At 38.6% G+C, this 24,765-nt stretch overlaps 1 protein-coding gene across 17 annotated transcripts in view; it reads left to right on the top strand.

Moving 5' to 3' along the window:
- ADAM22 (ADAM metallopeptidase domain 22) overlaps positions 1–24,765 on the top strand; it is a 129,348-nt gene that overhangs the window by 14,496 nt on the left and 90,087 nt on the right. For all 17 annotated transcript variants that reach the window (XM_068211725.1, XM_068211665.1, XM_068211703.1 and 14 more), the window contains exon 3: positions 1,906–1,982. In XM_068211725.1, the coding sequence (XP_068067826.1) occupies positions 1,906–1,982 (77 nt within the window). The remainder of the gene's footprint in view (positions 1–1,905; positions 1,983–24,765) is intronic.

Raw genomic sequence — 24,765 nt, 5'->3', positions numbered from 1 at the left:
AGAGCTGCCATTGGTCCCTTGTACCTTACTTGATTCTTGGCCTGTCACATCCTGTGATCACCAGCCTGAAAATTCACATCTAGCAAGAGAAGATGAAATTTTAAAATCATTCAAAGCAGACTCTGCTGCCTGAGAGGTGGAAAAGAAACAACAATGGTAATGTGATAATTGATAATGTGATAATGTTGATGGTTGTTTTTGCCGTATTTATGGTTGCACTAGCTACTGCAGGCCAAAACCAGCTAAATGATGGTCCTGCGTGTGGGTGCCATATGTGCTGTGGGTGTCTGTACATTCTGTGGGTGTCATTGCAGATGCCAGCTGGATGTGTATTTTTTGTTTGTTTATTTGCTTTTTAATTTCTTTATGCTTTTTTTTTGATAGAAAGCAGGCTTTTCATATTGATGGTAATTAACCACCTATTATTTACCCAGATAAGATAAACTATATATATATATATATATATATATATTCATTTAGTCAAAAATAGCATTTTTTTAGAGGGCCCTCAGCCTGAGCATCCTCTAGTAAGAGAAACTGTTCCTACTTCTGGGACTTTTAAAGGATTCATCTGTTTGTGTATATGTATTCATGGTTGTTGTCTTTTTTATTTATTAATACTCATGCTTATATATGTAGACATAACAAGAAAGTTTTGCTGTAGAGCAACTAAAAGATGTAAAAAACAAAATTGTCATCATTTCCTCAACTCTCCTTTTCATTGCTGCTGTTCTTTTCCAAGGAAGCTGGTATTCTCAGCTCTTCTGGATTCAATGCCTGTTGAAAGCCTGCCAGTAGTTTTAGAAAGAGTTAATTTGATTATTCACATTATCCCATCCTGTCCCATGTTTCCCAGAGTTTTCAAGAAATAATTTGTTACAGTTGTACTATCCTGTATTATATTTATTTGGAGAAGTATAGTTCAGAGTAGTAAGTGGTTCTTCAGCGTTTCCTCTTCGTTCCTCTCTCTACATGCTTCAAATCTTAATGTGCACATTTCATTGGAAACAAAATAGGAACAAAGTTGATACTGTTCCAAAATGTCTTCAAGTAGCTTGTCTAATTAATTGGTTAAATAACATGGCTGTTCCGTTTCTTGGGTGTTTTCAGGTCTAGAAACAAGTAGTGCATTTCTATTGGATAGCTGAGTATTTTCTTCCACTACTACTAGAAAAAAACCTCTTGTTTCTGGCAGTTGGGAGTTATGAAGTGTTCTCATGTTTGCCTGCTATAGGACTGAATTAAAGGAGCTAGTTTGGGGAGAATATATGGTAAAGAAAGAAGAAAAGCTAGCAAGCAAACAAGCTGTTTCTCTAACACCCATTTTTCTTTGGTTTTAGTAGCTGCTCAAGAGTTTGGAGTCTTGAGAACCTTTTGGAGGGCTGTGAGTCAGAGCTTTACAGAAAATAGAGCTAATTATATTTTAGCCCATTGCTATCTCCTGTATGAGAGTCTGTGTGAATGAACAGTTTCTTTCAGGCAGTGTTGGTGAGATTCGTGAGAGTACAGTTGTCTGACCCAGCCAATAATGTCTCAGCTGTTCTCTCTGGTCTGTGTCCAGAGTCAGTGTAAGGAACATGTGAGCCAGGGGAGGTCTCACTTCCCTCTGCTGGGTTTTGCCAGGATGGGAATTTGAAGGGCCATTTCCTACTGCATAGATGGGTTAAAATGGGGGGCTGCTCTGAGTCACAGATTGTGTTGTTGGGAATTCTTGAATAAGTCTCATAGATTCAGAAAACTGATCTTTTATTCATTATCATGGACTGCTTTGTCTGTTTCAATGCAATTTTATTTGGTTAATGACATATTTTTACTTACTGTATATATTTTGTTTCTGCATTCTCAAACCAGTACAAAAGGTTTTGCCATGACTTGATAATAATTCCAGTCTTTTCCATATTGCAGTCTACCCACATTGCTCGAGCCAGCTTCCAGGTTGATGCTTTTGGATCATCTTTCATCTTAGATGTGACATTAAACCAGTAAGTACTGACTTACACTACATTTGTCCAAGACCTGGTGCCTGTGAAATGGAATTTTCCAGTGGAGTTTTTAGAGGATGTATTATAGCAAAAATATGATTTTAGGTATTGAGTTAATTTGTAGTGGTATATTTTAGGTTCTTCTGTTACTTTCTTGAGTAGCATTGTAGGCTTTGATATTGCCATTGTTACTACTTGGTACCTATTCCAGTATAACTAACATTTTAGTAGCATAATTTCACTTCACAGGATCACAGAATGGTTCAGGTGGAAAGGGACCACTGTGGGTCATCTCATCCAACCACCCTACCAATGCAGGGTTATCCTAGAGCACATGGCACACAATTGTGTCCAGGTGGTTCTTGAATATCTCCAGTGAGGAACTCCACAACCTCTCTGGACAATCTGTTCCCGTGTGTGGTCACCTGCACAGTAAAGAAGTTCTTCCTCATGTTCAGGTGGGACTTGCTGTGCATCAGTTTCTGCCCTTTGCCTCTTGTCCTATTGCTTGGAACCACTGAGAAGAGCCTGGATTCATCCTCTGGGCACCCTCCCTTCAGATACTCATAAACACTGGTGAGGTCCCCTCTCAGTTGTCGCTTCTCAAGGCTGAACTGGCCCAGCTCTCTCAGCTTTTCCTCCAAAGAGAAATGCCCCTGTCCTTTAATCGTCTTTGTTGCCTTCTGCTGGACTTGTTTCAGGAGCTCCATGTCTCTCTTGTTCTCAGGAGCCTAGAACTGGACACAGCACTCCAGGTATGGCCTTGCTTCTGCCAGTTTACTGTAAAGGCAAATTACAAACTTCACACAGAGCATCCCTGGATATTAAAAGGTGAATTTCCCAATAACTGGTAGCTCTGAGCATTTTAATAACTAAGCATAAAGTACTGAAGATGCATCAATTGCACAACAGCTAATGCTCAAAAAACAATGAGTACTTGGGAATGAAGTTTCTCCAGATGTGTTTGCAGCCTTTTGGAACAGAGAAGCATTGTAAGGCAGTAGCACTGTGAACTTCAGTCCACGAGGAAAGATTGAATAATAGTAAACTTACAGTGTGTGGCTTTCACTAATGAGTTTTTGAAGTACTCTTTTAGCACAGCTGTTTTAACATAGGAGTTGCTTTACTTTTCTCTCCTGAAGTGAAAAGAGAATAAATAATAGAGTAAATAGAAGTGTTTTGTTAAGTAATTCTGCTCCTAATAATTGAATGTAATGTTTTGTGGTTTGGTGTAAGAGTTTGCATACAATTGCTGCAAGTTTTTCTGCTGTAAAGATGAATCATTCAGGTTGCAATGACACCCACTAAAATTTCATGGTTTTTTTTTTTCACCTGTAAATAAACTTGAAACAGCGGAAATTTCTTTACATGCACTGACTTTAGTTAAAAAGCACACGTGAATCTCTGGTGGTTACAGACAGTGGAGACACTGTGCTGCTGGAAGAAAGCAAGAGGCTGCTTTAGAAGTATGATTTTATAACAACTGCACAAACCTGTTTTAATTTGGCAGGTTAATGGTGTGGTCACAGTTAGTTTCTAAAACATCCATATTGTCCTTAGAATATAAATTTCAGATCGTTTTCAAAAAAGTAAACACATTTACTATGAAAAGAGAAGTTAAGGCTTTGATTTTATGAGCTGCAGCTTTGTATGTGTAAGGAAACTTGTAGGTAGAATTTTTGTTTATGCACATATGCACATAGACACACAAACATATGTTTAACATTTTATCTGTTTTGAGCTGAGTGCCATTTTTATGTCATTCCTTTATTGTTTAGGATGATATTGCACAAGTATGTGCATGGTGAGACTGTCAAAATGCTTTCTTATTGTTCTTAAGAGTGCCAGAATCCAAGTTAATATTAACTTTTCTTGAAGAGCTTCACTTTTTATAATATGAAAGACATTCTATCACAAATTGTGCAAAATGAAAGGAAGAAGGCTGCAAGGAAATCAAGATGTTTGGCTGCTATCATGATATCTAAATAAACTTTTAAACTACCACTGCAATATCATTTGCAGATCATCAAATAAAAAGAGGTCCAGGTATACCAGAGCAACATTTAAAATGTATTTTTAATTATCATTCCTGTGAAAAAAGCTTTCATTCAGAAGGTTGTATATACTTTTTTCTTTTGCAGTTCTTACTCTCCATATTATATTCTGTGTGTATATTTAGACCATAGTAGCCCTATAGTTGAAAAGTAGTTAAATTCTTGTAAGCAGCAAGGTTCAAGATTTTAGTTATCCTCTGGAAAAAATATCAGTTTAGTATTCATAACTGAACCTCTGCTGATGTCTAAAGCATGCTGAAACAGGCCCCTGTGGTAAAATTAACTCTCATGTGTAATATGCATTTGAGAAATGTTCAAGGAGGTATGGGGGACACAGGGGCAGAAATAATTTAGAATACATAGGTTATCAGAAAGGAGGGCCACTCCTTGCCTATGTTAGCCTCCTTTCTTTCAGTCTTCATGTTGTTTACAGCTTAGTGTACCTGAATATAGATGAGCATCATCTGTAGTTACAATATCAGTGAAAGGTCAGTCACAGTGAAAGTGTTCATTCTCCCCCAATTTATGGAGGAAAAAAAGTTCAAAATTAAAATGAGAGTAGCAAACAGGGAGCTTAAAAAAAATTCAGAAATTAAAATATGCTCCTGACTCCAGATGTTTTTTCACAAATATTTTTTCTTCTTTTGCTGCTTTCCATGTGGTTATTATTTTCTCAATTGTTTTCAAATCCATATTTTTATCTGTCAAATTCTCTGTTCCCTCTGCTTCATTTGCCTGTGCTGTTTTATACATACTCCTGTAGTGTACCCTATTTTATTTTAGATTCTGTTGTGTTGTGTATTTTCCATCTCTGTTCTTATTCAGTTCTCTAGAGTCACACATTTCTTTGTCATCTTTTTCCATCAGGAATGGCTGTCCATTTAGCCTCCACCACAGGTACTGCACAGATTTCTTATTTTTCTTTTACTGTTTCCTTGTCAGCTTTCTGTACACTTGCAGTTGAGCTCGCAGAAATGTTCACGGTGTCCTACTTTTCTCTCTTCCTCCATTGCCTGATTTTACCTCTTCACTTTCCTTGCTGCTCTTGATTTGGGGTGTTAGTTGAAGCAACTTTCCCTTCCTTCTTCTGCCACCTCCCAGAACAGTGGCCTGCAACCAAAGGCTCAGTGATTTCTGCACTGAAACAAACAGTGAAGATACAGGAGGGGGGCAGGAAAATAAAGAAGTGGACCTTACATCAACATTTCACACATCAAGAAAACTGAGGCCTAGGACAGGAGGATTCTGCAAGTCCTGGATGCAAGTGAGAGGAAAAAAATGAAAAAAATTTCCAACTGGCATTAAAGTGTGGCAGTTTAACACTGAAATCAGTGTGCTTTCTTCTTGCTAGTTTTGGATCTCAACCAGTTGTGAATGCACATTTGTTCACATTAAATGCAGATGTAAAATATCCTGAAGCATAACCTGTAATGATAATAGAAAGTAATAATAAGCTGTTAAAATTATAGCGTAGTTTCCCTTTTTTAGTTTTCCTTAGTGTTGGTGGTATTTTCTCCATATACATCGACATTCTTTCTCCCTCCTTTTTTCCCCTGAGTTGCCATAGTGTTTCTACAATGAGCTTTTTTATAAGATACAGTGTTTCTTTTTAACTTTTCTTGCCTGTTCAACTGGCTGTAGCATTTAAAAGGAGCTTTCAGGTCAAATCAGCTGTATTTTTGAGAGGTTCAATGCCTTAGGCAGAGGTTAGGGATGCATTAGTGGCTGCGGTGTGTTTATGAGTCTGTTGCCTCGGTATCTGTATGTGTTCTGGGCTGCATCTAATGGAGCTGTTTCCTCTGGCTATCCTGATTAGTGCTGCCTCCATCAATGGCAGAGCCAGGGCTGGCCAACAGCACAGGCAGGTGCTGCTCCAGCCTTCCCACCCTCCACAGGTGTCCAGCTCCAGCCACTGACTCAGACCTATGCAGGAGTCCCACAGCAATGAAGTGTGCTTCCTCATTTCCTTATTTTAATTCCTTCCTCTTGAAGTTTTTAATGCTGTGGTGGCATCTGTGGCTCAGCAAATGGCTGTTTCTTTTTTCATGCAGAATATTTCTTCTTAAATGTAGTCACACAACCATTTACACTCTCATCTCGTGTTGTAACTATGTGATTAAACAGCAGGGCTCATCAGGACATGGGACGCGTTTCCGAAAGCCTCCTTGAATCCCTTTTGCTCACATGTATCTGTCTTAAAGCACCTGAGCCAGGGGATGTTTGCTTATGGGTGAAGCAGCTGAGACCTGATGTCATGATGGCCCAAAGCAAGCTGTGGTTGTAGGCTGGGTCTGGAAGGAGGGTGCTGCTGGATGGGTACTTGGAAAACCTGTAGTTTTTGTGCTTGTCTGGAGGCTGGATGGGCTCTGACATGGGGCAATCACACCAGGCTCACTTAGTGGAAGCTACGATGGGTGAGAAAGATGATGCTGCAGTATCACGCTTCGTGTAAAGGCTGTGGTGTCTCCATCATGGAGGCAAGCAGAGAGTGTTTCTTGAGCGTGAGTTTGAAATGTGGTCACTTCTGAGGGGCAGTGTGGGCACTGAGGAGTTCCTTGGCCTTCAGAAAGCTCCCTGAAGCATCTGACCACCTGTGTGTGACTTGGCTTCTCATGTTATAACAAGAAGAGCCCTCCCTGATCATCTTTTCTTTGTGAGAGTAAACACATTGGTAGCCTGGGATCTTCAGGTTTGTGGTGGTGGGGAAGTGCTCTGAAGCATCACAAGCATAAATAAGGATTTCAAGCTTATATTCAGTGCTTCAGCACTGCGCTGTCATTCCTGGTGACAGTCAGTCACTAGGATGGAGCAAAACCATCAGCTGCTTTCTCTTCTTGCAACACAAATTTAATTCCTTTGGTCCATGTTTTAGTGGAAGTTAATCTATACAGAAGTAGTAGGCTGGATGAGATGTGATCAGAAACTGCCATTTCAGGAAGCTCATACATCATCTGTTCCAACTGAGCACCTGGCCATGTCCTGAAGGAGGACCAGCACACTGTATAGATTGATGCTTGTCATGATCAACTACTTTCAGAAGGCTGAAAGGTTACATATGAGGCAATTTTTAAAAACGCTCAGAAAATATTAATAGATTTTTTTGTATATGTCAATCTTAATTTAAATTATTTCTGGTTAGTGATATTGCAATGTTCCTGGCACCCTGGAAATTGAATTGTTTTGCTTTGCCACTGAATGTGTTTTGCAGCTACTGCTGAGAAGGATACAGACATTCCTCATGCCTTGTGGGGAATGTTTATTAGGAATGTCTTTTACTAGGGTTTTGCAAACCTTACAGGATCAGATTGTAAACTTCATCAAAAAAATTCTGAAAAGAGAAGCAAAATAAAAGGCATCTTGACAGACAAGTGTCAGCTTTTTTATGAGAGAAACTGCTGAAACTTTGCCTGTAATTTGTCTTGGCAAATGGTCTCCAACACTAATATCAATGTGTCATGTAAGCTGTAAATGAAAAACATATTCCTAAATTTGCTCTAAATGGTAAACATTTTGTTCTGTGGAATTCAAATGGATTAATTTCCCCAAGTGGTTTAAAAAATGCGGTTGCACTGTTTGTAACTACCGTAGTTTTTGGTGAGTCGTTCTCCTGTGCTGCCCCTGTGATTCTCCAGTGTCTCCTGGTCACCTGCAGGAGGGGAGTGAGAGAGCCCATCTGCCTTTGCTCCTCTAAAAGCGCTCTGTGCTTTCTGGTCTCTGTCACTGTTGTAGAGATGTCTGGTAACTATTTGGGTAACTCTGTGTGGTAAATGATGGTCAGATCAAACCTGTGGAGGAACAGCTCTTCTTCTGGGCCTTTTTGGGCCTCCCTACAGTCCAACTTGATCCCTTATTAGTTACTTTAGTGAATGTCTTGGTTGCACACAGTCCCAGTTTTTCTCATTAGTGGCTGCAATTTACTGGGGTCAAAGGAATTCAAGCTCTGTTCACTTTCCTTGTTCATGCTGTGTTCAGGCTGTGGAGCCCCACTTGGGTATGATCACATTTTAGTAATTGATTCTTAAAATAATGGCCTTTTCACCATATGAGAGTGCTCTGAAACTTTAATTGTTTTATTTATTATCAGTTTATGTGTAGCATGATATAGACTGGGCTATGGTCTTCCGAATGAGGTACTGAATCATCTTCTGCACTATCTTTGAATTATTTGTTAAGTAATATTTATCATGTGCTCTGTGATCAGGACCCCAGCTGACCCAACAGCACTGCTCTTTCTCAGCCTTCTTTTGAAATCATTCCCCATCCCACTCTGTGATGAAAAAGCTACTATGGTCATAAGTGCAAAGTTATGCAGACTTGAGAAACACTTTATTGCTGATACTGTTGCTTAATTTCAAATGTTGATTTTGTTGTCTGGGAGGCAATTACTCTGTTTGTTGTTAACACATATTTTGTACAAATGGTTTTGAATGGCTTACTTTTTTCATGCTTAATGAAAAATGTTGATTCTGCAGAGATTTCTGACAACTGATTCTGTTTGGGCTGAAAGACAAAGAAGGGTAAGGAAAAAATTCAAGGTTTTACTAGTGTATCAGTAAACATCCTGAGACTGGGGAAGTTGCCTGGGGTTATGCAGTTAGACCTGTTTGTAGCATCATCACTCAGGGCTCCTGCCTTTTGTATTTGTTTGCTCGTTTGTTTTCTTTTTCTTTTTTGTGTTTAAGTGTGAGACTTAAGAATTTGTCAAAATATAAGTTGTTCTGATTGCTAATTAACCTAACAGATAAACCTTTGAACCATAGTTTCAGTCTGAAAAAACTGTGTAGCATGGAGTTCTCCTCCCACCTTGGTATGTATAGCATATCAGTTCTTTTTGTTATATTCAAAGTTTGACCTCCTGGATCTCTGACAAAATGGCACCTCTTAGGACCTTTAATAATTTCTTTGCCTTTTTAAAGACCTGCTCAGGGTATCAGTATCCTTTGCTGAATTGTACATTCACTACTGCCTTTTGTCTGTGTCATGTATAAAGGTAGCATAGATTTTGCATTTCTTATTGAAATCCTTCTTTCAATTGTTCTCAAAATTTGCCCAGGATTTTTTTTTTTTTTTCAACTTCCTTTTTCTCACCGTAGAGTTTACTATTTAGTAAATATGAACAATGTTCTTTAGAATAATGTTCTTTAGTCTTATTGTATAATCACTATCACTTTTGAATTTGTAATCCCATGCAAAATAAATCCCTGCCTAATTTGGACAAGAAGAATTTTCAATAAATGTATGTCTGTAAGTTTATTATCTTCCTTCAGTTTGTTTTGTACACAGTTCTATTATGCTTAAAACATCTCTTGAAAGGGTAAATTGTTTTTGATAACTCAATTACTTTTCTTATATTATAATTTAGTTTTAGGTTAAAAAATTTCTGTTACTTACTATTTCTGTATTATTGACAATAGATTTGTTGATTTGGTACAAACTACTGGCAAACACCATTGAAATCAGCGTATGTTTGCTGCTGACTTCAGTTGGATATGAAAAGTTTAAGTGATGTCTGTGAAATTCCAGTGAGTGCTTTATTGACATCCTGGTTAAAGTGAGAACAAAAGGTAATTTGTTTAATTTACCTGTTATTTCCAAGTATATCACTGTGCATCCCCTCATAAGATACTTCCCTGACCCATTAAAAATTTTTCTGAAAGGCTGTTCCTTTGTTTTCCCCTCAATGGATGTGATAAAGAGTATTTTTCTGTGTTTAGACAATTGCATTTACTGGAAGCAATGTTTGTTGGTTTAGAGTGATTAAAACATATGGAATTATCAGCACTAAGTAAATTGCTTTTCCATAGTCTGAATTTTTTTGACACAAAAATAATTGTGGAGAATGTATTAGTGTATATTTGTGAGTGTGTGTTTGTGTAGGGAAAAAGCAGATTAATTGTCCTGAAGAGATATTATCATTCTATTAGCATAATGTTTTTCTTTCTTGATGATATACCTTAGATTACCAGGTCATTTAGGAGAAATATATTTTCACACACACATATACAGAGATACTTCATACCTACAGATCAGTCATGTATCAGTGCAATATTTAGTCTGTTTTAAGGAAAATGGCTCAAACTAGGGAAAGAATCAAATAATGTTTCAACACGTATGAATTTATCTTCTAAGTGTCAAGTATCCCCAAGTGACTGTAACTTTAACAGTCAAATAACCTTTAGCCATTGTGAGAGATTTTACAAGAAAAATTGTATTTTTGATTTAGCCTGTAAAAGGGGCTGTGATAGTCAAAGTGTAATTTCCAGATTTACTGTTCATCTGAAATGGAATCATGTCTTTATATGCTAAGATCAGTTTAAGCACCAGAGTTTTTACTTGAATGTTTGATTTGTATTTAGATTACTGCCACATCCCTAAATAATGCAAAACAAACCCTTGACCTTTCCAACTATTTCTTTATTTGGTTATTATTTAACAGCTAGAATACAATTCATGTTTACAAAAGCAAGTGGTATCCATACAAGTTGGTCTAATAGGAGCAATTATTTTTTCTTACTTGCTTTCTGCCACTTAGATTCTCAGGCCACCATAGCTACACCACTACTATGGCCCTGTGAATTGGTACTTATAAATAGCAGGCAGAGTAAAACACAGGAGGAGGCTAGTAAAGAGGAAAATGCATGAAGTGGAATGAGAATAGCAGGTATTTTCTCTACTATCATTTATAGGGCATCTCTTCCCTGAGTCAGCAGCCTTCCTGCTGATAGAATTTCCTTCATAGGCCTCTTCTGGTGCTGTCCAGCCACTCTGCCCTGTTTTTCACTTTCTCCTTGAGAGCTCCTTTGGCATCATGACCTTCTGTAAAAATAGCACCTACAGAGGCAGAGGAAGTGCTGAAGGACTTTTAGCTTGGGGCTTAAATGCTTTCCACAGCTAAGCAGTGAAATGAACTGAAATTTACTTTTCTAGACAAGGAGTCAAGGGATGCATAGTGCTAGGAATGAAGATATGAAGAGTGAAAATAGTAAAAAATTATTGCACTTTCTGCTGGGGAATTGGAGGACCTAATGGAAAAATTATGTCTGGAAAAATCATCAGCATACAAACTCTTGGTCTTTAATTCTGTAAGATTATATGAGGAATAGCTTATTCAGCCCTTTTCTATTCAGGATAGTGGTTCTTCTTAAATGTGCTTTTAATCCAGAAACTGAATCAACAGGTGGTATTAAAACAATGTGTTGTTAACATAGTGAACATCTTAACTAGCAAACAGCAGTGCTCAGCTTGCACACACAAACTCTGCTGTACCTAAGCATGGGGCTTGATTGCTTTTTTTGCAGTATCTGTTACAGATGTGGCATCTTTGAAGCCCACAGCTATTTTTTTCTGTGGTTGTGTGAATTTTATATAGCATTTTTTAATGTGTTTTGCTAGTAAGATGCAAGATGGGTGTGCCCATGTTTCCTCACTCAGTAGCTGGAACAGGCCAGACATTCTGTATGGTGTGGTGTTTAATGTAATCGTTTGCATCTGGCTGGGACCTGCTAGTGGGTAAAACTGCATTTGCAGACAATTGTGTCACCTTTGTGCAGAAAGAGTTTCCTTGAAGAAAACCACAAGCAAATCAAATTCTACACTTTGGTTTGAAAGGCTTCGCACACAGTGCTGCAATTTTCTCCCTGGCTGTATTAGCATGAGAAGCAGCAGGTAATAACCCCAGCATAATAACCCCTCTATGTGGGTAGACTTCTTTCCTCTTCCAAAATATGCACAAAAATGAGGTTTTCAAACCCCCAAAGCACCAATTATCAAATGCAAATCTGGCAGGAAATACTGATCCTGCTCATTGCCCTGTTTCCCAGAGATGCTGTGGCTGAGGAAGCCAGAAGCTCCCCTCACCCACTGGGGCTGGGTCCTGTCCCACTTGGTACCACTGCTCCCAGCAGCTCGCTGGGCTGAGTCAGGGGCATGGCCTTTCGTCACAGGGGTTTCACCCTGGAGGATGCATTGGAATTGTAGACTGGCTTGTGGTAGACAAATATTCTACTGGTAAACCTCTTATTTCTTCAGTATAACCAAAAGCTACTCTGTTTACATACTGTAGATGAGAGTTTGCTTGATAACCTGATACTCTCACAATTTAGACCCCTGGAGTCCTGATACTTTGCAGGCCTTTGTACTTAACAGTTTGTGATTCATTGTTATTGTGGTTCTTCTGTAAGGGCTCATCTATTTCTCTGTTTTTTCAATTATATTAAATTCAAATTTCCCTCTTAAATAATTTTCTGATTTGAACAGAATTCACTATGTCTCTAAAATTCTTCAAGTATCGAACTGCTTTCTATTTGATTTTAGTTCTTTATTGCCCAAGTTGTATGGTGAAATAGTAGATGAATAAAGCAGTGAGAGATACCTTACTTGTACATCTTATCAAAAGAGCTCAGTTTTAGCTTTTCTCTTTCTTTTCAGGTGTTTTAATGAAGGATTATGGAATCTGCTTGTATTACTATGAAATAAAAATAAGTTAATGTAAGCCAAAAACAATCCCTTTATCAATTGACTGGAGTACTGGTTATATGATAATAGCTCTGTTTCTTTAAAAAAATAAATGACAAAATAATGTTAAAAGAGTATTAATCTTTGTCCTTTTTCTGTTCCATTTACTTTATTCCTAGCATCCCAAAGGAAATAAAATGCTGTCATCTAGTGTGATATTCAGTGAGATGGTGAAGAAGAATCATCTTGTATTTTTATTAAAGATGACCTACAAAGACATATTTCTTCTAAATTGGGCTTCTGCCCTTTTTTGAGATGTAAAAGGTCATTTGAAAAGAAAAATAATTTTTTTCTCCTGATCTAGACCCACGTAAAATCTAGCTTTTATAATAGCTGAATTTATTTTTACCCAGTGTTGTTTACCTCATATAAAATCTTCTTGTTCTTGCTGAAGAATCTATTGGGGAGGGTATAAACATACAGGAAGAATTGCAAGCTTGTGGGCTGTACCCATCTCCCAAAGTAAAAACCCCTCCTGATGACATACTAAAGGTTGGCCTAAATATTGAAGATATGAAATTTGCCTCAAAAGAACAACATTAAAGCATTCATGTCCAAAGGGCATGACAGATTTTTGGCTCTTGGTTGCGTGTTACCAGATAAACCATAGTGAGGGTTCTGAGACTAAATCATGGTAGAGATAACAAAATACCTAATCCTAAAGATTTTCTCTCTACAAAGCAGTTCAGTTAGAGCAAAACTGTGCTCTTTCTGACTGTAAATGTGGTAATTCCTTGTGACAGCCATTCAGCCTTCCTTTCAAAGGGACAGCCTTGGTGGCGACAGTGAAGTTACAATTGCCTCACTACTTATTATTGCTCTTGTAATGAATCATGCTTTCCATTTGGCCTGTCAAATTTAGAGAGTATTCAATGAAGTTTTGATGAGGGAAAGGAGAAAAAATGGGCTTGATGTAAGATTTCTATAATAGAATTATGCATGTTTTCAGAGCAAAGAAGGAAGGAAATTCTGATGTAGCTCCACTTCCTAAAGGAACAGCTATTTCCACATATCATTGAAGGGACAAAAAGCTTTTTGTTTTGTAGCCATGTGTTTTAGCATCACCTCTATTTTTGCTTAACTATAAAAGCAAGGGAATTCTCCCAGTGACTTGAGAGACAGTAATCCATCCAAAGGCATCAGATTATCAATGCATTTCTGCCTATGTCAGGTAGCCAGTTTGATTACAGAGGAAATTTCCTAGAAATTAAGCAAGGAATAAATTTAGTATATTGTACTTCACATCAGTAAGTGGCAATAACAAAATGTGAAGCTGTAGAGAAATAGCAAGATCAAGCTGAATATGATACAGTAATGAAGCTGCCAAGTCCAGCTAAAGAGATTAATATAAATACATTTCCAGTGTTAATGAAAAATGATGGCTGGAACTTTTAATTTATATGTGCACAGCCTTTGCTTTGGTACAAAGTGAGATGGTTTCTTTTGTCTTTTTCTTTTTGGAAGAGTAGTTAAATCTTGCATTACAATGTATTTTCTGAGCTTGCTTGCTGATCTTTAGCCTCTACTTATCCATAATCATTCTGTGATCTTCATTTCTTTTTTGCTATAAGAGGATGTATTTCTCTTTGGTGGTTTGCCAGAACATCACTGCTAATGGATTTCTGGTGTGCTAGAATTTTTGCAATAGCCAGATAGAATTATATTCAATGGTCTGCAAATATGTAATGTACTGCCTCTTGAATTAGGCAGCTATGCTGTAATCATAATTTGCTTTACCCTTTGCCTGTCTCTTAGCTAGACTGTGGGAATTCAAGAGATGCAAGTCATCACTTCTTATGGAATCTGTTTATTTTCCATCTCTGGTGGTATGAGTGATACAGTTTTGCAGTTGGGAATCTCAAAGACTAGGAGCTGATACTTCTGAATTTCTGCCTTTCCCTTGAGGACCAGGTTCTTGGGTGTGTTATTAGGGCTTTTCAGCTGTGAAGCTCATCTGAGTTCACCTTAATCCTCGTCCTGCTCTGTCTGGATGGCAGAAACACAGCATTTTAGGCCCAGGCATATAGGTCTCCTGTCTGATGCCACTTCTGCCCTTTAAATCCAGATTTCACTGACATCATGTTGCATTTCTTCCCAAATGGCCTGGTAAATTATTTTTTTTTTTTTTTTGCAAACTTTTGCAAACTATTTTTTTTCCCTCTTATTCCTGGGTGAACTCATTGTTGAAATATAGCAATGACTGTTTGACAGTAAACATTTGAAGAGTTTATTTTCTTTTCCTCCTTCCTTAAAATCTCATATAAATATCCGCTAAAACATGGTTTTCATGTAAGTACAAACAAGGGAGAAAACTTCACTTAATGTCCCCTTAAGCTGCCCTCTAAGTAAAATTTCAGGGATACAGAGCACTTGCTGCTTCTGTTGACTTTTTGGACTTTTTACAGAAAATTATCTTCAACCAAAGAGAAAAATCAAAATTTAGATTGTGTGTATATACATACATACATACATACATATATATATATACATATATATATATATATACACACACACACACATACACTGGAATTGTTGTGATAGCCTTCATGTTGGTGCATGGTGTAATGCCCATGGATTACAGGATTACACCAGTACAGTTCCACTATTAGCTAATGGTATAATTCAGTTGGAACGGGTAGAAGCTGTCAGAAAGTCCAAAGAAGCTTATATTATTTGACAGTTCTTCACAAAGAGCATGGTGAATTGTATCAGTATCTGTAGTAACTTCTTCTGTGCTTTGTTTTAATAAATCTGTGCACATACACACACATACATGTACATATACACACACACATAATCACAGGGGTATTTCTGCCCTCCCTCCCTCTCTCCACAGGTAGGAATACATTGAAGGCTTTAAGTAATTCATGTGAGGCTTCTGTTCCTAATAGCAGCATAGAAGGCTGACACTTGCAATAGAATTGTCTCAACATTGTCTGAGTGTGCAGACAGTAGAGCTAGGTTGGTAATGCAAATTCTGGACTTGGCTTTTCAGATGGGAGATGAACACTTATCTCCTAGTGGGATGCTTCCAAATTTTCTGCTTTCCATTTCTGTCCCACTCCCCACCAGACTGAACAAGAGGCACTTTGGCACTTCAGAGGAGTAAGATCTTTAAAACTTTTGTTGCTTTTGCAGATAAATTCTAAAGGGAGTTTTTAAAATTAAATTCTGTGCTTTTATTTTGGTTTCAGTTTTTGCACCTTGATAATCATGCAGACAATTCCTGAGAGCAGCTGTCCTTTTTTGCTAAATGAACATGAGAAAAACAAGGCTATTATGGCTTGGTCCTTGCAAAGCCTGTCATAAGAAAGGGTTTGCCCTTGTCTTTAAGTACAATAATTTAGCACAATGTGATTCATATTTATTTTTAATTCTCTCTGCACCTCTTTCTGTTATGGAGAAATGAAAGCAACAACATTCTGATGCTTTACTGTGCCAGACAGAATAAAGAAAAGTATTCAAGTTGACATTCAGCAAAGAAACGATTTGGACATTTTCAATATTTTTGTGTTATGGGAAGCAGCTTTAAACTGTTTTCAGAATTGTTTGCAGGTAAATCACTGAGGACATAATCCTTTCATCCCATGTTGCTGATAGCATAAGCTCTTTCCTACACACACAGGAAGAAGGAAGACCATCATGCTGCTGTCTAATTGACAGTGTAGATAGTTGGGGAATGAACAAATCATGAGTTCTTCTCTGTACTGATAGCTTACTACTCCTTCAATATTTCTAATCTGTGTGTTATTCAAACAAAAATACACTGAAAGATGTTTTAATACTCTTGTTTCAGCTGTGTCACCCAGCAGAAAAAGAGAATGGCAATGGAATTGCACAAAGGCTATGGCAAACTGTCATGCTCCCACACTTGAACAACTGATGCTCCTGCACTTGAACTGCTGCTGCATTTCAGTTTTACTTTATCCAAATCTAGTTGCTGGTTTTCAGTTATGCATTTCATATTATCTCTATTTGGACTTGTGTATAACTTAAAATAATGTTATATGTCAAATTTTGCCCTTGGGTGAGCATTAGTAGTTCTGGTTGACTTCAACAGGAGCTGCAAGCAAACATCCTAATAAAAGAATTTTACTTTAGACCTAAATCATCTTATGATGCATTGCATATTCCAGGAATGTGCGTCTCCTTGCTTTCAAAGTACAGAAGTACAGGAATTATTAACAAGTCTCTTTGGAAAGCCAAACAGAAGGAGCTAAATACTGTGGGAATAAGAGGCCAATATTTGAGCACCTTTGAGATCCCAGACCCTGAAATCCACTGCCACCTTACCAAAGCATTTATGATTTTGTAAGTCTGTGTGGACAATTAACACCCTAACCAGAGCGGAGTGGTCTTAAACACCAGCTGTCTGTAGAAACTGCTGTAGGTATGCTTACTGGGACATCATAAATGCCTGTATGATTTTTAAGCTGTATTTTTATTGTTATTGTATTGTAACTGTGCAGTCAGGTTTTCCCTGGGGTTTCTGAATGTAGCTGACAACCTCTGCTCTGGCTTATTGTTGTTACTTAAGGGAAGGGGCAGAAGCCCAGTCTGTGGGAGGCACCTCACCACTGTCAGCAGTGAAGCTGGCAGAGGAGCATTCTAGAAATCAAGAATCCTTTCCCCTTCACTTAGACCACATGGCAACCAAAATCTTCCAGTTCATTACAAAGGAGCCATAAGATAAAGGAATTTAAATTGCCAGTGAAAGACTAAGTCAGAGCTAGGAATAATCAATATACAGAGAAACCACCTGGAGAAGTTAAAAGGCTGAAACTGTGCTGGGTATTGTGCAGCAGATTCTGATGGTATTTTTATGCTGTTTTAAATGGGTAAAGTGGGATTGTCTGCTTGCTTGTAAACTGGGGACACAGTTGTCAGTATACTGAAGCTGGAGTAGGAAACGTTTTTGTGTTTCTACAAGTTTCTTCATCAATGGGAAGGAGAATTCCCAGTGTCTGATGTGGAACTTGGACCGAGTTTGCCATCCTGACAGGGGGACCAGAGTTGTTGGCTGCAGAATTTGCCTTTTGGGCACCATGGCTGCTGAGCATGTATAGAAATCAAAAGCTGTTAGCTGTTCAACTACCCAGTCTTTAGAGTGTCTACCTGGGATGTGAGAAACCTGATTTGGGGGTTTTTTCAGCAAATCAGCCCAAGTAGGGATTTTTAAAATAGGTCTGCTAGCTGTCTTGTTTCCTTAGGTGTCTGTTACTATGTGAGAATTGACAGTGGATAGGTGCTGAACTGAGATAGAGAAATGCTTCAGGAATCTTTGGTAGCTGTTTAATGAGTAAGCTGATGTTAGCATCAATCTGAAGAACAACAAGAATTTGCTACTTTAGTGACTAACAAAAGTTGCATTAAATTAGAGGGTGTGAACAGATAAACTGTTTATGTTTATATTTATGTTTTTTTTTTGCTTTGCTTCATACTGTGAAATAACTGTTTAGTAACTTGCAAATAAATGGTCATATTCCCAGTTTGTATAATAAATGAGTAATGAGATTATGTTAATATAATTCCATGGCTGACATTAATGGTGTGCTTGAAGTTCAAGATTGAGTAGTCCTGTCTAGTCCCCTTTGTATAAAGGTATTTTTCTACCTTAGAACAAACTTAATGTCTTTGGGGTTATTGGAGTTTTTAACTGCAATGCATTTTATAAAAGTTTTTTTACAATAATTTTTTAAATAAAAAAAGCTGTTAAACACAAAATACAGACATGAAAAAACAGCATTAAAATAATACCAACACCCCCAAAGTCTCAAGCTGAGTGTCTGGTAAGAAACTAGGAGAGGCTTAGCAACTTTTAGAAAATGTCATCATGTGCCAAAATATCACAGGTTTTGATCTCTTTCAGCATCAGTGCACTTGTGCTACAGAGGAGGCAGCTGGTGCTGCCTTATTGATACTGTCATCTGCCTTCTCACTCTGGCATTGCTAGTCTCAAAAAGTTTGGAAAATGGCTGATTGCTTTTTCTGTCCTTGTTGTAACTTGGTGCAAGCATTAACTTGTCACCACTATTGCATTTTCCATTGCATTCTTTCTATACCTGTGTTGCTCCCATTGACTGTATTAGTCATTTGGTAAGATTTTATTTTTTTTAAGAGAGAGACAATACATACATACATACATACATACTCTCTTGGTATCACACTGAGTCTGGCTGTTTTTTAACCCAGGTACTGTTTTTTGCTTGTCAACAGTCAACACTTTGCGACACTTTGAGCTGTACACCTGGAAAAGCATTATTTTTCAGTGTCTCACAGGTGCATTCTTTGTGGTAAATTTTTCTTCTGCTCCATGATACTGAATGTGAAGGATCTGTGGACTAAGACACTTTCCAGCTGTCGTGAGAATACTTGATGCAGGAAAGTATACCCTTTATCAAGTGCCCCTTTGTACTCTTCCAGTGTGAGTGCTGCAGTTACTTGGCTTGACATCAAGAGCAGTATGACATTGCTCTTGCAGTCCCACAAGTGACTTTTTTTCAGCAATCTCTCTCCTCCTCCTTCCCTTGGGACTTTGCCTGACTGTCTTCTTAGCTTGCATGCTGGATTATCTCTTCTCACTTATAGTTATTTTTGCTAAGGACCAGGACATTTGTGTCCCTTAACTTTATTCCACATTAATTTCAAATTGCGTTTGTACTTGGAAAAATGAACTGTCTCCATGCTGGAGACATAAGGATCTAAGTAATCAAAGGAGTTTTTTATATTGCCTTCAATGTTTGCTTTAAGTTTTAATGTGATTCTCTTAATTTTTATATTTTCAGGTACCGTGTGGTATCTGCTGAGCTAAGGGGCTACTGCGCTCTGTATGGATCTTAGTCCTGCACCAATTCTGCCAAAACACTGCAGAGCATATTTCTGGGTTCAAACTGGGGAGATTTCAAGGTGGCAATACAGGCATATTTATACACAAACATAGTTTTTTCTGTTCTGTTTTGTCCTTAGCTACTGCTATGTTTAGAAGCCTCATAGCCTCATAGCACTGCACGCTCAGTACTTCTGCTATCCCTCATGATTTGTGGGGTTGCCTCTATAACAAGGGGTGGCTTATAAAATAAATCACCTATTACTTCAAGGCAAGTCTCCATGCTTGCAAACTTGTGTAAGGAAAGGACTCTCTAAGACTCTCCTCAGTGAGTATCAAGTCATTTTCTTAGTAGCAGCCCCAGTGCTTTAATCCTCACCACCCCTCTGGAATTGTCCCAAGATATGTGTCAAGAGCTTGATGGTGATGGTGGGTTTTTTTTCCCTCAGAAGTCTTGGGTTAATTTGGTGTTATTTTTATATGATTTAAAATTGTTAGAACACTCTTGTTATCCATGGGCTTTTTTATACAGTGATAGCTTTGTTTCCTTATACCTTTGTCATGTAGGTTATTGCCCATACAGGTTCCTAACTATATGCTTAACAGAAGGAATACCTATCACATGGTGAAATTTGAGGTATGTGAACAACCTACTATGTATTAAACAAGGTAGCCCATCCTGCCTGCCCCCCTCTCTCCTTTTCTCCTTTTTCTACTTTCTTTGGAAGTAAACATTCATAAACACCATTTAATGTAGTGTATAAGATCAGTATGCAGCTAAACTCCAGAGAAATGTTTTGGACTAAAATAAACGTATGTATGTTTCTCTTGCAGTGTGGAACAGTCTTCTAGTTCTGACGTGTACATAGTTTTTATGAGGATTGCTCTTTTCTTGTTGTGGAGCTCAGTGCTGCTACTTTTATAAACAGAAGATTATTAAGTACTTCCAGACCTGTATTATTCTGGATTTCAGTTTACAAATGAAATAGAGAGTCAGGATCACTGCTGATTTTAGATTGGTCTCAGATACTTCTAATTGCTTCCTGATGCCCCAGAATGTTCATATTCTCATCCCACTTATGTTTTTTGTCTCAGGTGTCTGAGGAAGGCTTGGTGCTTTCCCAGGCAGCTATTTGCATAGTGTACAGTTAGAGTGTGCAAGAACTTCTGTGTTTGAGCTGCCTTGGAAGCCCCCCCATCCTGCGCGTCTAGTGATTGTTTGCAGTTGCAGCGAGAGCAAGGGTGATCCAATAGCCAGAAACACCCCTGGGGTGGGCAGTCCCCAGATCTACCATTGCTTCACCCACAGTCTTGGGAAATCCCTTCATGCAACTCAGTCCAGGTCTGTCCAGCAGGGTAGGAGACAATCTGTAACTTGAGAGGGTGTTGTGGGTTTTAATATGTTAAAGAGTGTAAGCTGCTCACCTAATAGGTGGACTTAAAACATGGGGGTTGAATGCAGAGCTTCCAAACATGAAGGTTTTAACTGAAATTATCTATCTATCTATCTATCTATCTATCTATCTATCTATCTATATCTCTCTATATATTCCAGGACCTAGTGTGGTAGTAATTTGCTGTCTGAGTGGTGTACAGAGACTTGTAATATGCACCCTCAGGAATGAGCTATCCTCTGATACTTTGATGGTGAAAATGGGTGGGCATATGTCAAAGACAGCTACTAAATTGAAATTAAAATGGGAGGAAACTGTGATGTCTTGCATGCTGAAACAATTGGTGAGAGAAACACAGTGGCTTTCAGCTCACTGCTTTTTCCATTTTCCCTTGGTGGGTTAGAGCTATTTTTAAACTCAGTATCTTTTAAATAATGCATAAGTTAACAATAGAGACTTATAGTACTGGAAAAAAACCACACAAGTGAGCTTAAAAAACGCCAGAAAATCCTACCCAGACTGCTTCCAGAAGGGTCTCTGGGAGGAACAGAGCACGCTTGTCTCTTCAATTTCCAGACTTCTTTTGCAAAATTCCTTTTTTAGAGCAAATCTCCTGTCTTTGAACTCAGATTTTTCATTCGCAAAGTGCCTTCCAGGTCAAAACAACAGAATAAACCCTCTGCTTAGAGAGGTACATCACTTTGTAGGCCTTATATTTTGGCATAGCACAGCCCAGTCTGACTGTGAAAGTACCTTGGCACCCTTGTATGTCAGGGGTAGTGCAGTGAAAAACCTTTTCCTCTGGGAATAGCATGGATGGATCAGCTGAGCTTTGCAACTGCAGCTACTCTTGTTTTTCCAAGCAGCACCAGATCTGTGGAACATGTGCTCCATGGCTATCCCATGCACTGGCAGCCAACCAGCACAGCTCTTATATCCATGAACCTGAAGCACTAAATGGCTGTCTGTGGAAAAGGAAAGCCTAGGAAAGGTGGCCAGCAGGGGTGGTTACATCCACATGGCTTTCGCAGCGTGACACTTTCCAGTGGTCACACTTTGGTTTCTGTAGCTGGCAAGCATCCATGGAGAAGGATCAAGGGAAGGTGGTGGCTGGGAGCATTGTCACCACCAGACCAATTTATCTTGCCCTGATAGCTCTGAGAAAAAAGGGGTTGCAGGGCCTGAGCCACCGGGCAGATTAATTATCCTGGCAGCTCAGAGATTTGTGACCTCTGCGGTCAGGAGCACAGCGGAAGCCGCGGAGCCTGCGAGAGCCCTGCCAGCAGGCAGAGACTGCACTGCTGGTTCTGGTCCCTCCTGCCTGCAACCTCCAAGAGCTGCTGGGGCTCAGCTGGAGGGTTGCAGCTGCTCTGCTCTGCCCAGCAGGGGCTCAAGCAGTGAAGTTAGAGCTGGACTGTGAAATTAAGAGTAATCCCAGAGGATTTGGGTCTGCTGCATTTTTCATGTCATCCAGATCTAGTTTTGCTAATGAGACCTCTAACTGAAGGAAAGGGATAATGTCAGTTTCCAGTAATCCTTGTTTGCCTTTTTTTTTTTTCCCTAAAAAGTGAACTCTAATGATCTTAAAGGGAAGAGAGGGGGAAGTAGAGTATTTAGGGATCCAGTATCAATCATGTAATTTTATTCCCCTTCACTTTTGTCAAATGCTTTTATATTATCTTGTAGACAGTAATAAATATTCATGTGGGTGGAAAGATAGCACTTCTTTTTTTTTTTCCCCAAGTACATTTGGAAATAATTTGCACTCTGGTTGTCTGAAAAATTACAGTTCTGTGCTGGTTTTCAAATACATTATTTTAATGCTTTGTGAGATATTTTGGGTGAAATGGTTAGTGATTTGGAACTCTTTCACTGCAAGAATTCTTTTTTTATCTCTTTCCTTAATTTTTAAGAATCTGTATATAGAAGATTTTACTATTGATTGCATTCGGTAGAGAAGGCTTACTGGTAAATGTCTGTTTTTAAGACACTAATGAATTAATATTAAAGAAATAAAAGTGGTACCAGTAAGTTAGTTCTCGTCCAGTAATTGATGTAAAAGATAAAAATAATCATCAGCCTTATACCAGCACAGCAGATTCTTTTAAGAATATTTGTAATTCCCTTTTGTGTCACTGACAGGGGTGATAATTTGTGATATCTGTTTAATTTAGAAAAAATTACATGTACTACACCCACCAGCATAAAGTGGTGGGTGTGAACATGTAGAATTACAGGCTATTGCTCATGGTTTAGTGTCAAGGGGAGGACTCTTAAGTGTTTCAGGTTGAATCTCAGTGGAGAGTTGGAGAACATATTCTTTCATTTATATAGTAAGAGTAAGGAATGAGGGCTCTAGTTAATCCATGTGTCAATTATGTACAAAACATTTTGTGCAGGTTGTAAAGAAGGGATCAATTTGACACTGTCTTGCAAAATATGTTGTCGTGTTTTCGTAGTTTTGCATGTATGAATTCCTTTGAGTATTTACCCAGGTATACAACTGGGAGCTTCAAACAGTTGGCATAGGTGGGTTTTGCCTTTCACAGTCTCACAGAGACCTTCCTTGTCTGTCCTCACACTGAAGGCCTAGGACACAGAAGCTGGTGAGTGTTCCCCATCCAGCTTTGGCTGTATTTTAGGATGCCCAGCTGGTCTGCAGCTGTTCCCGGAACCTCTACTTTTCCTCCCCCTTTTCCTGCCCCTTTTTGTCTCACATTGGATTCTTTCAGAGGCTTGCACTGTTGTTTCCTCTCTCTTCAAGCTTGTTGCTACAGGTGAAGTGACACACAACAGTCTTGTGGCCTCTGTCCTGTGGCCTTTATAAAGAATTAACACTCCACTTTGGCTTTTCCAGATTGCCTGGCTTCGAGTGGAGCACTAAAAATTGTTCAGGTGAACTATGTCTCCAGATTGTATCTTATTTGTAATATTTTGATAATTTTCAGACCTAGAAAGATGCTTTAGACCAAAGTCCCAGTTTACGTTGAGGAGAAATCCTTGTCCTCAGTCTCTCATCCTGGGACTATGCACAAAAGCTACAAGAACATGAATGCCCTCATGCTTGGAGATGTTTCTGTCTCTGAAGATGTTACAAAAAAAGAAAACTATCTGCAGCATCCTTGGGAAGGCTATCTTCACTCTGTTCTTACGTCCAAGGCTTTAAAACTTTGGAGCCTCCTGGCAGCAGAGTCTGTTTTTGGGAAGCTTCTCTCTCAGGGCATGATACATGGAACACCACCACAGGTAACACAGTGGATGATCCTCTGCCTGAGCCTGAGCCCGTGCTCCAGCTCTAGTTTTTCTCCTAGGAGAGGCTTTGTGTGGCACCTCACACCTTGTTCTTCTGACATCTTCAGTGCTGCTGCCCTGCAATGACTCTGGGAGCTGGGGGGATTTCTCTCACACACCCTTTCTATATAAACATAGATAGTCACACATATTGCCATTTCTTTTATATGACAGATGGATTGAAAAGTTTATTATTATTATTTAGACTAAAATAAAGCTACTGTTAATGTCTTTATTTTTGTTAAATGGAAAGCCTTCTGGTCCTTGAACATCTGAGAGGTACAAATCCACCTCCTAGTTCTGGCCAGCCCTGAACTTGTCATGGTAGAAATGTTCCATCTGTAAGACAAATGTTTAAAAGTCTCAGCAATTTCATTTGAAATTCTGTCCAATTAGTTTTTGGAGTTGTGTGAACTCTGTTCTGAAATTCTACAGTAGGCTTGCCAGTGATAACCTGTTTTCTTATCAAAGCTTTAATAAATAATTGCTGTAAAGAGAAGATGATTTTCTATTAGAAAAACAATGTGCTCATATGCCATGCAATATCAGTTTTTTCAACAAATCCGACAACAACTATGGAACTTGGGCTTTTTTTGGGCAATAGTTTCTTTTTCTTCTTGATGGGTGAGAAACAGCAACAGTAGGAGGAAAGGCAAACAAAAACATTCTTTAAAAATATTGCAAAACCTTTTCAAGTCTTGACT

Source organism: Anomalospiza imberbis, chromosome 1 (genome assembly GCF_031753505.1).
Source record: "Anomalospiza imberbis isolate Cuckoo-Finch-1a 21T00152 chromosome 1, ASM3175350v1, whole genome shotgun sequence".
Lineage (NCBI taxonomy): Eukaryota > Metazoa > Chordata > Aves > Passeriformes > Viduidae > Anomalospiza > Anomalospiza imberbis.
This window is presented reverse-complemented; position numbering and strand designations above follow the sequence as displayed.